At 51.8% G+C, this 13,250-nt stretch overlaps 1 protein-coding gene across 1 annotated transcript; it reads right to left on the bottom strand.

Annotated features, from left to right (window-relative positions):
- Nucleotides 1–1,828: 1,828 nt before the first annotated feature.
- On the bottom strand, nucleotides 1,829–6,426 carry LOC136458722 (wax ester synthase/diacylglycerol acyltransferase 11-like). The gene is made up of 7 exons (XM_066458647.1): nucleotides 5,888–6,426; nucleotides 3,497–4,132; nucleotides 3,315–3,381; nucleotides 3,141–3,214; nucleotides 2,814–3,029; nucleotides 2,513–2,650; nucleotides 1,829–2,344 (listed from the first exon to the last, which is right to left on the bottom strand). The coding sequence occupies exons 1-7, from the start codon at nucleotides 6,182–6,184 to the stop codon at nucleotides 2,147–2,149; spliced, it is 1,626 nt and encodes a 541-aa protein (XP_066314744.1). The 5' UTR covers nucleotides 6,185–6,426; the 3' UTR covers nucleotides 1,829–2,146.
- Nucleotides 6,427–13,250: the final 6,824 nt, after the last annotated feature.

The raw sequence follows: 13,250 nt of genomic DNA on the forward strand, positions 1-13,250 counted from the left end.
ATTTGATGGGATTTTAGGATCCAGTAAAAATTAAAAGTGTGTTTCAGACTATTTTGCTCTAAGTTTTTCAGCTCTACTTCCAACTTCATTTGCTAAGCACAGCGGCACAAACACAGCCCTAGGGAAAACCCAAACCGTGGAGGGGGAAGGGGGGAGTGCTAATTTCGCATTTTTAAGCTTCTCCAGGGTAATTCAGTATATCTCATTTCTTCCTTCTCCAGTACAGTAGCGCTCCCTCTCCAACCTTTCTTCTCCCCCCCTGGCGCCACCTAGCCCTAGCCGTCACTACACCTTTTTCGGCCATCACATGCACTCCTCCAACAATAATGTGATGGATGGAATGGATATATCTGATAATTATATACTAGACGAAAACCTTTTTTGAATCCCAAATATTCTCTCTTGGGCTTGGCTGTCCACGAAGCTTAACTTGCTATTATGGCAGCCACTGGTCGTGGAGGGTCTTCTTCACTGGCGTCAAGGGTGGGCCTACCTTGGCCTAGCCTGCCACGAGTGGCGGCCTCATCAGAGGCACACCTGGCTTGGCCCATCCACGCCCTAGCTGGTCAGCGGCCACTCACGACCTTCCAGCCTGCCCAAGTCATTGCCACGACAGCCGTTGGCTAGCCAGGCCTCACTGTTGATGGACACTTTGTTTACCACTGTTATTAAATTTTAAAATAAATTAAGAAAAATATGACATCAGATTTATAATTCTAATTCTGATCCTTTTTTTTTGGGGGGGGGGGGGGGGGGGGGGGGGGGGGTGCGGGGGAACGGAACATTTTCATCAGAGGAATAATGTTGCAAGGCCGCATAATACGCCACTGAAAACATGTTGCCATGTTGGGGTCTTCGATAAAACAGTCAGATTCACGCCTGCCCATCACACATGCAGGCATGTTCTCCTACCCCGTCTCAAGCATAAAAGGCCCCTAGTGGCAGGTGGTTTCGCTGCAACTACCTAATAAAATATTGAATCTTCAGTCGTGTCCTGGTTAGATGTCAATCCTTTAGCCAGTCGTCATCGCAGTGTGTGAGGGCGCGTTTAGTTTGCCCTCAAAGTTGGCGCCGCAAAAAATCCAAGGTACTGTAGCGTTTCGTTTGTATTTGGTAATAATTGTCCAATCGTTGACTAATTAGGCTCAAAATGTTCGTCTCGCAAAGTACAACCAAACTGTGCAATTAGTTTTTGATTTCGTCAACATTTAGTACTCCATGCATATACCGCAAGTTTGATGTGATGGAGAATCTTCTTTTTACATAGTGCCAAAATTTAGATTCTGGGGTAACTAAACAAGGGCTGAACTGTGAAGGAAGGAATCAAGGAATCCATCATTCACCAGCGTTCAGAGATGGCATTTCACACAACTGAGAGATCGAGATGGCTGTAAAATATCGATCGATCTTACTAAGTTCCTGCCCCTCCCTGATAAAATGAACATGAATGAACTATGGAAAAAAGGGTTACATGCAAATTCAGTTCGACGCAGTCCACTAAACTCTGGTTGTGGCTGAATGAATCCAACACGATGTGTGTCGGTAGGCACTACCGCACCAGGCAGTATCGTGTACTGGTGTATCTGAGTTTTTGCTCCATTTTCTATGGTTCTTTGTCGTCGGTGGGGAAGGCTTTGCGGTTCATTTTCTAAAATCAAAAGTGAGGTCTGCAGCTACAAGTGGACCACATGCGTAAGCCTAGCACGACCTTTAGCGGAAAAGAAACATTTTCTATGCAAACTTATTAATCGTTTGCTTCCAAAGATCATTGCCTTTCATGTTGCTTGCATTATCCAAGTTGAAAGATTAAGTAACCTGAACCTCTGTCGTAGACTATATATCAAAAGCCACCCAAAAAGTTTGTCATTTGTGACGACCAGCAACAAGATCTCAAATGCGCGCGCGCACACACACACAAAGGGAGAGGCAAGAACTTCACGCAGATCTGCACAATTTGACGACAGATAGGTTCTGTTTGTTGTGTGAGCTATGTTTCTTCTGTCCAGTGCTGATATTTCTGAATTCTGAATATCACATATGAGACCACCGCTAGGCGCTAGCTGATCAGTACTGCACTGATCATACACCTGCAGCACGACAAGAATGCTTGGAAATTCTGCTGTTGCTTATATATACACACACTTGTCTATGTATGCTCAACTGGAACTCTGGAAGCAGCATCCTGCGTCTCCCCTGCAGGTTTTCCTGAAGCTGCCTTGCGAATGAGCCTGAGGGACTCGGCAAAGTCGTCCAGGAGCTGATGGCTATCCGGAAACTGTGCTTCATCTACCGACAGGACTAGCTTCACGGAGTTCATGTAACTCTGGTAATGCACAGTCAGCGCCTGCACACAGATGTATCCAGACCACACGACACGATTATAACCACGGTCACTGCATGTTCTTCAGATTCAGATCCAATCGCGTACGGATAGCCACACGGGGAGAAAAAGAGCAGTGCTGTCGTATAAAACAACAACCGAAGGGACGCTGGATATGCTGAGTTCACTTACATGTGGGTGCCCGTAGATGCCGGGTGCAATGTAGATGATGGGGTTGCCGCAGAACAGCACCTGTTCAGTCGGCCCGACCATGTTGGAGAAGGACAGGGTGGTGTGCGTGAACATGCCATAGCAGAGCGCAGCTGCTGCCTGCACAAACACAAATTTTTCGCGAACTCTGTCAGGAATCAGGATGCGGTGAAGAATCAAGATTGCAAACTCTGACACGGCAAGAACGCTCAGTTCTCCTCCTGTCACGGCACCGGCAGCGGCAGCGGCGCCGGATGGAGATAGGAAAGGAAACCCAGCGCACCTTGATGCCGAAAAGTTTGAGAACCATATCCCCGCTCCAGAAGGTGAAGACTGACTCCATGGAGCTCTTCTTCCTGCGCGCGACCTTGGTCGCCGTCCGGACGTACTCGACGGGGTCATCGCGCTTGGCCAAGTGGAAGGGGATTAGCATGTAGCCCAGCTTGTTTCCCCATCTCGCGCCGTTGTCCTTGCTGGACTCCATCATGCTTGCCAATGCCTACCAGTATCAAAAAATGGAAACTGTGTTAGCTGTCAACAACAAGAAGAAGAGATCTTCCCCACTGGTCTGCTGTGATCAAAGAGGACGTGGTAGGGAAGAGAAGCTCACATGTATGCCTGGCGTCGCCCGTAAGTTTACGAGAACAGCGGACCGCACCGTGATGCTCTTACTGTCGCTTTCACCTGAAGATTTTGGTTACGGCGTCAGCTATTCACTTGCAAATGGTCCACAACCATCTGATGAATCTATCAATCAATGCATTCCATTTCAGCACTTGCTCACCTGTTCTCCGGAAATAGTACCGAGATAGAGCGCTAGAGGTTATCCCAAGAAGAACATCATTTACAGTCTGAAAAAGTACAGAACCACCACAAACAATTGTGTTGTGAAAAAAGGAAAAGGAAAAGAAAAAAAGAAACAGTGAGGTAGTAGTGGCCAGTGGAACGAAGAAGAGGAGCACGTACGCAGCTCATAGCATTCTTGACGTACTTGATGTCGTCCAGGCTGAGCGTGCGGTTCACGAAGCGCCTGGGCTCGAACTCGGTGCCCTCCTTGCCCTTGAGCACCGTGGGGGCGTCGCCCAGCAGCGACACTGCCGTCGCGAAGAAGCACACCACGTCCACCACCGTGTGCCAAGCGAGCACGAGGAAGGACAGGAGCCACACGGCCAGCGCCGCCAGCGCGTCGAGCGCGGCCGCGGCCGAGGAGAGCGAGAGCGGCCGCCGCCGCACCTCGTAGACGGGGCCCGCGCGTCGCCGGACCCGCGGGAGGGAAGGGAGCGCGCCCGGGTCGGCGGCGCTGCGGGTGCAGGCCATGAAGAGGGAGAGCATCGAGACGCCGTCGCCGACGGAGTGGTGCACGCGGAGCGCGACCGCGGCGGCGGCCTCGGCGGTGGGGAAGTCCAGGACGTGGACCTCCCACAGCGGTCGGGAGTGGTCCATGGGCCGCGTCGACAGGGACGACACGTAGTCCTCCAGGACCTTGTCCGGGTCCGCCGACGTGGCGGCGGGGTCCAGCTCGGGGACGATGACGTGGTCATCCACGTTCACCGCTGTCCGTACCCACTTCGGCCTGGCGTCCTTTTCCAACTCATTTAACACCTGCAACCATTGTTCTCTCTCTAAAACAACCAAGAAGAAACAAAGAACAAAAAGAGACGTGCACAAACATGTTGTAAAGTGTAAACTCCCATCCACATTTAGAGACACATGCACCCCTATCACAAATCAAATGGGCTGCAACGCAAGAATACATTTAATTCGTTTCAGTTTAGTATAGTACGAGGCTTCCACCATGAAGTATTGTGTTTTTATTTAGTGGCAACAGTCTAAGGTTGTTTTGAGGGAAATCTTGTAGACAATTTGCTTTCCTTTCTTAGGCCTTGTTTAGTTTGCAAAATTTTTGGCGAAATGGTATTGTAGCACTTTCGTTGTTATTTGGCAATTAGTGTCCAATCATAGTCTAATTAGGCTTAAAAGATTCGTCTCGTGAATTTCGTCTAAACTGTGTAATTAGTTTTATTTTTTATTTATATTTAATGCTTCATGCATGCGTCCAGAGATTCGATGTGACGGGGAATCTTGAAAATTTTTGCAAAATGAAGTGGAACTAAATGGGGTCTTACTTGATAGACAATGTTCAATGGGCTACAACAATGAGTGCATCGGAAGAATTCATGAGAGTAAGATGCACTCTAACAAGAAACACCTCTATCAATTCATCGAATTGTGGTTTGCCGATTGGAGATCTATTAACACATACAATTCTACAAATATAAATGCACTACCATGAGTCCATGACACATTTTATGAATGATTTAGTGAAACTGATTTGATGTTGTAGATCTTAGTGTACCTTTTATAAAGAAACTTAATTTAGAAGAAAGATAAAATGACCTGTAATATGTATCTCCGTCGGATACTATAGAACACTAGAACTCTATACTCACCACCGTTAATTAAGCACAAATATTTTGAGGCAGATTTAGACGTTGGCTGCCTAAATGATCGTCTAGTCAGTTTACACATCCTTTTAAAAGCTACGCGGCAGTATATTATTTCGTTTAATTGCCCATTTCTATCGTTTAAATAGTCATTTTGTCCGTTTAGTCCGAATAATAGCTAAATACAACAAGTAACAGACTGTTTACGATAACGTTGGATCTATGTCAATAAAGTTCGTGTGTTAAATTCTTCTAAAACACTAAGATGATTTAACTTCTCTCTTCCATGAAGAAAACCTAACCAAAAAAAAAATCCCCAGTTCCATACTTTTCTGCCGCAAGACGTAGATCGTAGATCGTACCCGTGGTCCGTGGATAAAAGCAGACTCCAGACGTGATCTGACAATCTGACATGATCCTATAATGAGTGAACCACGCACGAATTGGCACTTCACCAGCTCTCGCGATAACCGTTTCAATGAAGCTACCCTACGACTAGCGCTTTAGGAGAGACGAGTCGAGGCCATGGTATGTTCCTTTCACGTAGCTGGTACGTGTATACTACACACAGCCATGTCATAATGAAGCCAACTTCAACCCGTGCCTAATATATGCCACACATATATAGCGAAAACACAAGACAGCGGTGACACATACATACTCCTACTCAGTAGCAGGCAAAAGATAGAAGTTAAGGTAGGCAGGTCATAGCTACTAGCTAGCGAACAAACATATGTACTCCTCCTTTTCCTTTTCACACACTACGTTGTACCGTTGGACGCGAGCTTAGCAGAGAAAGAGACGAAGCCTAGTTCTTCCTTGTTCATTCATTCATCGGGATTCACGACCACCGTAGCGCAGGAAACAGTGCACCGGATGGGGAGTGTGGATGGTGAACGACGTATGTACGTACCTGGACGCTGCAGAAGCGTGGGTGGCGCGCGAGCGTGGCGGCGACCACGGCCCGCAGCGCCGGCAGGTCGACCGGCGCACCGAGGCCGAACACGGACACGATGTGGCAGCGGAAGTGCGGCTCCCGGAACAGCCGCCCCGTCGGGCTCACCGGCTCCTCCTCGACGGCGGCGGCCACACCCCCGGCCTGCATGCTCCCGAACTGATCAATCGCCGCGGCCGCCGCCGACGCTGTGGTGTTTACGGACAGCGACCGCTTCCGCAGCAGCGTGGCGCTGCCGGCACCGCCGCGATCCATCGGCGTCGCGTGAGCGTACGTGTGCCTTCTTCCTAGCTCGGACGTGGACGACTCGGCGGCGTATACTCTTCTTGTTCACGCATGGTGGTACTCTCCGGTCTCCTCTGCTAAGTAGCTAGCTAGCTAGCAGTGGCGTCCGTGACGTGGACGACTCTCTGGCTTGCAACTTGCGCACTGCGCTTGCTTTCGTGCGAGCGTAGCCACAGGGTGGGCGCGAGTGGACTCTGACCGGTGAAAACTCGACGCGACTGAAGGATCGTCGACCGGGGCGGCCGCCGCGGCCTGCGGGTAATTTTTGCGCAGCCTGCGCATGGCGTCGCGTTGCGTACTCGCGTGCGTATAATAAACGGCATCGGTTTCGTCTCGCGGCGTGCTCTGAATGTGCGGCCAGACACGTGGCTGGCTGGCTGCCTTCGGGGCGTCGATGGTCGCAGCCTCTGCCTTGAAGAGGCGGCACTCTTCTACAGCGTTGAGCGTTGTGTACTAGTAAAACGTGTGCTGTTGAAATATTGGGGATTTTTAGTTGTCATATTATAAGTCAAGTATTTTAGTTTCTTTTTTTTTCTCTTAGAGATAGTTCTAAGTTTAACTAAGTATAGAGAAGGACAGTATAACTTCTTCAATAACAAAAAGTTAAGTCATAAAAAAATATTTCATAACATATTTAAGGGCAGACAAACGGCCGGACAGTCCGGACGGGACAAAACTTCTTCAATAACAAAGACTTAAGTTATAAAAAAAATTCATAACACATTTAATGACATGGCTAGCGTCCGAACGTCCACACGTGCCTGCCTGCTCCGCCTATACATGCTACTGCTGCATGCCCCACCGATTGCACGCGCCCGCATGCGTCCGATACTCTACGCGCCTACGATGCTCTACCAGTTGCACGCGCCCGCTTGCGCAAGATGCTGCTGCACGCCTACGCATGCTGCTGTTGGGCGCTGCACACGCCCGCATGCGCCTACGCCCGCCTGCTGCGCACTACTGGGCTGCACACGCCTACATACGCCTGATGCGTGCCTACGCATGCCCGCTTGCTGCTACTGAAATAAGTGAAACATTTGGAACATAAACTTGCAATAGATATTGTCGGTGCAGAAAGTGACCAACTAGTGAATATTTATAGTTTTGCTGTACGTTGTGAACGGAGGTGGCCTAGCACTCAATGACACATGATTTATACTGGTTCGGGCAACGTGCCCTACGTCTAGTCGGGGTCGGTCGGTGACTTTATTCATGAGCCCAGGTGCTCGAAGTTTGCAGTGGGGTTACAAACGAGAGGGAGAAAGATGGGGTGTACAAGACGTCTGGTCGGCTCCGACCGGAAGGGCCGAGAGCGACAGGAACTTCACTATGAGCTAAGTGTTCAAGCGGGTGCTTGAGGTCTGAACCTGGTGATTCTGTGGTTGTGAGCTATCGATCTAAGGAACTCTGGCCTCCTGGAATCGGTCTGTCCTCTTTATTGGAGGAAGCGCACCCCCATTTATAGATGAAGGGGATGGCTTTACAAGTGAGAGGGTGAGGGTACGTATGCTGCCGAGCCTTGTCGCCCACGCCTACCGAGCCTTGTTGCCCACACCGGCGGGTACAAGATAGTGGTAGGCGCCTACAACACTGTTGCTGTCGCTGTAGAATGTCAGATACACCCGGGAGGTCATGCTGCCTTTTTCAGGGATGATGGACGTCGGTACCTGCAAATAATGTTTGATGCCTAGAGGTATGTGAGGAGTCTCTCTATATCCACCCGGTACGGTAAATCCTGGTGCTCATACCGCTATCGATGTCTAGAGACACGCGGGGGGTCTTATCGTATGAGAGTTTTAACGGCCCCTACAATACTGTAGAGGGAGATGTCGACGCCTATAATACTGTTTGTGTCAGGTGGCTACAGAGTACTGTTCTGTGCAGGGTATGGTCCCTGGTACAGTGGTTTTGACTTGTGAGCCTTGCCTTTCTCTGCACGTCTTCTGGTTCCTACCGAGCCGGCGTCCCCAGTCGGATGGCTCCAGTCAGCTCTGAGTGCGTCGGTCGGAGAAGAGCGATGAGCAGGGTTCCTACAAGCCCCGGTCGGAGGGACGCGGGGTCAGAGTCGGAAGTAGGGCTCGGAGCAGGCCTTCTGATCAGAGAGGTCGTCCGAAGATGGTTGGAGCCTGAATAGAGCGCTCCGGTCGGATAGGTGGGCCAAAGTAGCTGACGAGCGTGCGTTGCTCTTCTTGGGCCTGGCCTTCCGGTCGGTTGCTGGACCGCCCCTTTGCCCTGTTGTTTTTAGAATCTTGGGCCGAGCCTTAGCGTAGAAGCCGGTTCCCGAGGGACTCCGGGTTTATGAACCCGATAGGAGCCCCCGAGCGGGGGATTTTTGTCTTGTCGACGGGTGCACGCGAGCGCACCTGTGGGTGTAGCCCCCGTGCCCCCCGGGCGGTTCGGGCGAAACCATCTGGGGGGTTTTGTTTTAGCGGGCGTGTGTGCGTGTTTTTAGTCTGAGATGAAATTTTGTCAACCAAGGCGTCGTTGTGCAGCCGAGGCATTTTTTAGTTTATTTTGAGAGATTGGGTGAGAGGGAGCTTGTGGATCCCGGCATCGGTGCGCGCCGTGGGATCGAGCGAGGGAGTTAGTCAAGGGTTTTGGACGAGATAGAGCTCACTGATCTTGGCGTCGATGCGCGCCATGGGATTGGGTGAGGTAGTTAGTTTCGGACGAGACAGAGCTCACTGATCCTAGCGTCGATGCGTGCCGTGGGATCAGGTGAGGCAGTTAGTTTTGGACGAGACAGAGCTCACTGATCCTAGCGTCGATGCGCGCCATGGGATCGAGGGAGGGAGTCCGTGTTTGGATGAGACAGAGCTCGCTGATGTTGGCGTCGATGCGCACCGTGGGATCGAGCGAGTCGGAGTCATGTTTTGGATGAGTCAGAGCATGCTGATGCTGGCGTTTATGCGCACCGTGGGATCGGGTGAGGCAGTTAGTTTCGGACGAGATAGAGCTCACTGATCCTAGCGTCGATGCGCGCCGTGGGATCAGGTGAGGCAGTTAGTTCGGTCATGAGAGAGCTCACTGATCCTGGCGTCGATGCGCGCCGTGGGATCGGGTGAGGGGGTTAGTTTTGACAAACCTTGGCGTTGGTGTGTGCCGTGGTTTCTAAATAGTTAGTTTAGGGGTCGGACGAGACCGAGACCATGGGTCCTGGCATCGGTGCGCGCCGTGGGACCGAGCGGGTCGGAGTTGTGGATCCTGGCCTCGGTGCAGCCTGGGCGGCCGAGGTAGTTAGTTTAGTTAGTTTTCATGCGAGTTTGGAGTCGTGGTCCCTGGATTTTTGGAGCGCAGTCGGAAGTGAAGCCATTACGCGAGTTCGGAGTTGCGGTCCCAAGCCATAGCCGGATATCATAGATCCTGTCGACGCGAGTTCGGAGTCACGGTCCCTGGATTTTTTGGAGTGCATACGAAGCGTAGTTAGTTAGTTAAAGATCGGACGAGGCGGTGCTCGCGGATATTGGCGTCGGTGCGCGTCGTGGGACCGGGCGAGTCATAGTCGTGGATCTGGCGAGTTCGAGGTCGCTTCCTTGGGGTTTGTCTTGAGCCCTCGAGCCCTATCAGGCCTTCATGGGGGTCGATGTGAGTTCTGTGCGTTACCCCATCCGGTTCCTCACAAACTAGAGGGGCTGAGTTTCGTCGCTGGTCCCGATCGCTCGGGCTCGAAGACTAGCTCGGTGAGTTCGCTAATGGGTGTGATCGAGCGGAATCCGGGTCTGTCGTTCATGATGGGGTCGGCATAGCCCTCTTGTGACATTCCACTACTCCTTTACCTGCAACCCGGCAGATGCCTAGGTCGTTTCGGAGACTGACCCGGGTGGCCTAACGGTCCCCCCTCGATGGAGATTCTGTGGGCCTGACGAGAGGTTCAGGATCGAACGAGAAGGTTGAGATGACCTGGTCTGCCGGACCGAGCTAGGTCCGCACGGTGCTCATCTATGGTTTTCTCCCCTGGCTCTATTGGTTACTCATGTCGAATGAGGCAACCGCCGCTTCATGACGTAACACAGAGCGTTCTGATGTATTTCGCTGTATGTGCGATGCTTAGTTCTCGAGCCCCGGGCGGTTCAGGGCCTGAATCGTCCGGGAGGCACGGGCGTATGGAACGAATACGCGTATGGATGTATGAAATGATTGTAAGGAAATAGAGGGGGTTGGTAGTGCTCACTTTGATGGCTTAAGTGACGGGGTTCGGAGAGCTTCAGTCGGAAATGTCCGACCGGGACCTACGCTCGTCAATCGTGGGTGAGCCCTTGTGTGAACAGTTTTTGTATTAATGAACACATGCTCTCTTTGATGACCTGAGTGACAGGGTTCGGAGAGCTTCAGTTGGAAATGTCCGACTAGGACCTTGATGACCTGAGTGACGGGGTTCGGAGAGCTTCAGTCGGAAATGTCCGACCGGGACCCGCGCTCGTCGTTCGTGACGGAGTTGGCATGGCCTACATGGGGCGTCCCTTCGCTTCCTACCTGTTGTGCTTGACGAAGCCGAGGGAGCGGAACCAAGCGGATCCCTTGCGGTCGCAGTAGTATTTGTAGTAGTAGAAAATGTAAAAGTTAAGTTTGTGGGGGAGCCCCGTGTAAATATTACTGTGTGTTTAATGACTACCGTCGATTTTGTTTTCAGTGATGGAATTGCTCCGTTCGGGGGAGCCTGTTCCCTTTCATTCCTTAGTTTTCCCTTAGCATAATTTTGTTTTTTATTCTTTCTTTCTCATACCTGCCCATTTGTCCCATAGGCCACGACCTTGGGAGCCTAGGGCGTGGCCTGCGAGGCTCAGTTGCTCGTAACTGTAGGGAAAGGCGGGGTGCGATCAGTCGAAATGTTTTAAAGCAAAGCTACGTAAGGTAAAACTAAGGAATAAACTATCCCGTTGGTTGGGTAGGAAGGAATTCCATCACACGTAAACAAAACCGGGAGGTAGTCATTAAGCATAATGATAGTAGTGTACCCTAGTGAAGCCCCCGAGCGCTCCGGGCCAAAAAGTGTTCGGGTTGGGTCGCTTTTGTAGGAGCATATACTAAGTAAATAATGGTAAGATTGAAGCTTTAGGAAAAATGACATAGCTGTTCCAGTAGTTTGGAGAGAGGGGCGTCATTGTCGTCCTTCGACCGGTCGCGCCGTCAGCAGATGCCGCCGGGCCAGTTTAATAGCTTGCAGAATATAAGTAGTTAGTAAACGTAAAAAGTTTAAGTTCATGGGGGAGCCCCCGTGTAAACGTTTCTGTGTGCTTAACGGTTATAATGGTATTTTTGTTTTCTGTGATGGAGTCACTCCATTAGGGGGAGCCTGTTCCCTTTCGTTCCTTAGTTTTCCCTTAGCATAATTTTGTTTTTTATTCTTTCTTTCTCGTACCTACCCGTTTGTTCCATAGGCTGCAACCTTAGGAGCCTGGGGCGTGGCCCGCGAGGCTTGGCCGCTCGTAACCATAGGAAAAGGCGGGGTGCGATCAGTCGGAATGTTTTAAAGCAAAGTTACATAAGGTAAATTATAGGAATGAACCACCCCTTTGCTAGGGTAAGAAGGAGTTTCTCCACACGACAGTAAACGAAATAGAGAGGTAGTAGAGCCCCCTAGTGGAGCCCCCGAGCACCCCGAGCCAAAAAGTGTTCGGGTCAGGGTGCTCTTATAAGAGCGTTCGCTAAGTAAACAAAGGTAAGACTGAAACTTAGGAAAAGAAAAAAATGATATAGCTGTTCCAAGGTGCTCGGACAGAGCGCCGTCGTCGTTGTCCTTTAGTCGGTAGGCGTCCGACTAGATCCTTGCCTGCTACGCCCCCTTCTTCAGTTGCTGCCTCTTTGCCTTTTTCCCTACCTGGCAGGCCAGTCTACCTCAGCAGGCGCTTGAGGAGCTGGCAGTCCTTGTAGAGATGTTTGAAGGGATAGTCGTGGTTGGTGCATGGGCTCTCCATGAGCTCGTGAAAGTGGCCCGGAGGGTCTTGCTGGGGCTATGTGCCCGTGTGATCGGTCGCGGCAACCGACGCGGAGTCGACCGGTCGGGGGCGATCCTTTCTGTTCTTTTTCCCCTCTGTGTGGAGGGGCCTTCGTCTTGATCCTAGCGCTTGGCCTTACCTTTGCCGTGGCCACCATTGAAGCGCGGTGGGAACGACGCTTGCTGGAGGTGTTGGACAAAGGTGCATGGTCCCAGGCTCTCAGGGCTGGGACTCCGGTCGACGCTGCGTGTGTCTCGGTTTGGCCCGAGCCACGCATAGACAAGCGGTCGGCACAGAGCGGTCATCAAGTCGAGGTGAGGTGCCATTGTGGCTTCCTGTGCCGCACTCTGTGGTTGTTGCGGTGATAGGGTGTAGTGCCCCATCTGTTGCGTCCCTGTTCCTCGAACAGGGAGTGGGGTCGCGAGTCGGCGTCGTGATACGGAGCACTCTGCTTGTTGAATGGCGGCGGTCTCCAGCAGTGCTCAGAGATTTCGGTGGATCGCCCGTTTGCGAGGGTCATTCGGCTCGGACAGGCCGCACAGGAGCATTGCCGTGGCGGCAATGTTCTAACTGGCCCGAGCGAACTATGGGGGATCGGTCCCCCTAACTGGGGTGTTGTGCTGGACCTGACGGGCGCCACCCTGAGCGCCATTCACCGGTTTATGCGCACGGGGCACAGTGTGGTGCACCGAACGCGCTGGTGTAGTCGGTGGCTGATGCGGCCACTATCGTCGTAGATCCTCCCCGTGATCAAGTGTGAGCTCAGGGGTCTCCGCGTGAGGGTCCAAAGAGGTGTGAGAGTCCATGAGGACTCTGCTTTTGCCGGTGGGTGTCCCGAAGGGTCTGCCATGACGCACTCCTAGGATGGACGGTGGCTAGGTGCCATGTCGCCGATGCTAGAGCCGTCACTCCTGACGCCGTCATCCATGATGTCGAGGAAACAGGTGGGAGCATAGCTCGCCATCCCCACGAACTCAGACGTGAGAGGGTATGGCGCCAGCATCTTTTGGAGTCCCCGGGCGTATGCGTCTGTGGAAGACGCGAGGCCGTAGGGGAATCGGTCGTACGACGGTTGCGTTGGGGACAACGGGGTTCCACCA

Source organism: Miscanthus floridulus, chromosome 6 (assembly GCF_019320115.1).
Source record: "Miscanthus floridulus cultivar M001 chromosome 6, ASM1932011v1, whole genome shotgun sequence".
Classification (NCBI taxonomy): Eukaryota; Viridiplantae; Streptophyta; class Magnoliopsida; order Poales; family Poaceae; genus Miscanthus; species Miscanthus floridulus.

Bases quoted from the DNA above. Each gene is read 5' to 3' on its own strand.
- LOC136458722 (XM_066458647.1), bottom strand. From the start codon at position 6,184: ATGGATCGCGGCGGTGCCGGCAGCGCCACGCTGCTGCGGAAGCGGTCG. The intron at 3,215-3,314 runs GTGAGCAAGTGC...CAAAATCTTCAG, and splicing joins GTACTATTTCCGGAGAACAG to GTGAAAGCGACAGTAAGAGC. The intron at 3,030-3,140 runs GTGAGCTTCTCT...TGATACTGGTAG, and splicing joins GGGCGACGCCAGGCATACAT to GCATTGGCAAGCATGATGGA.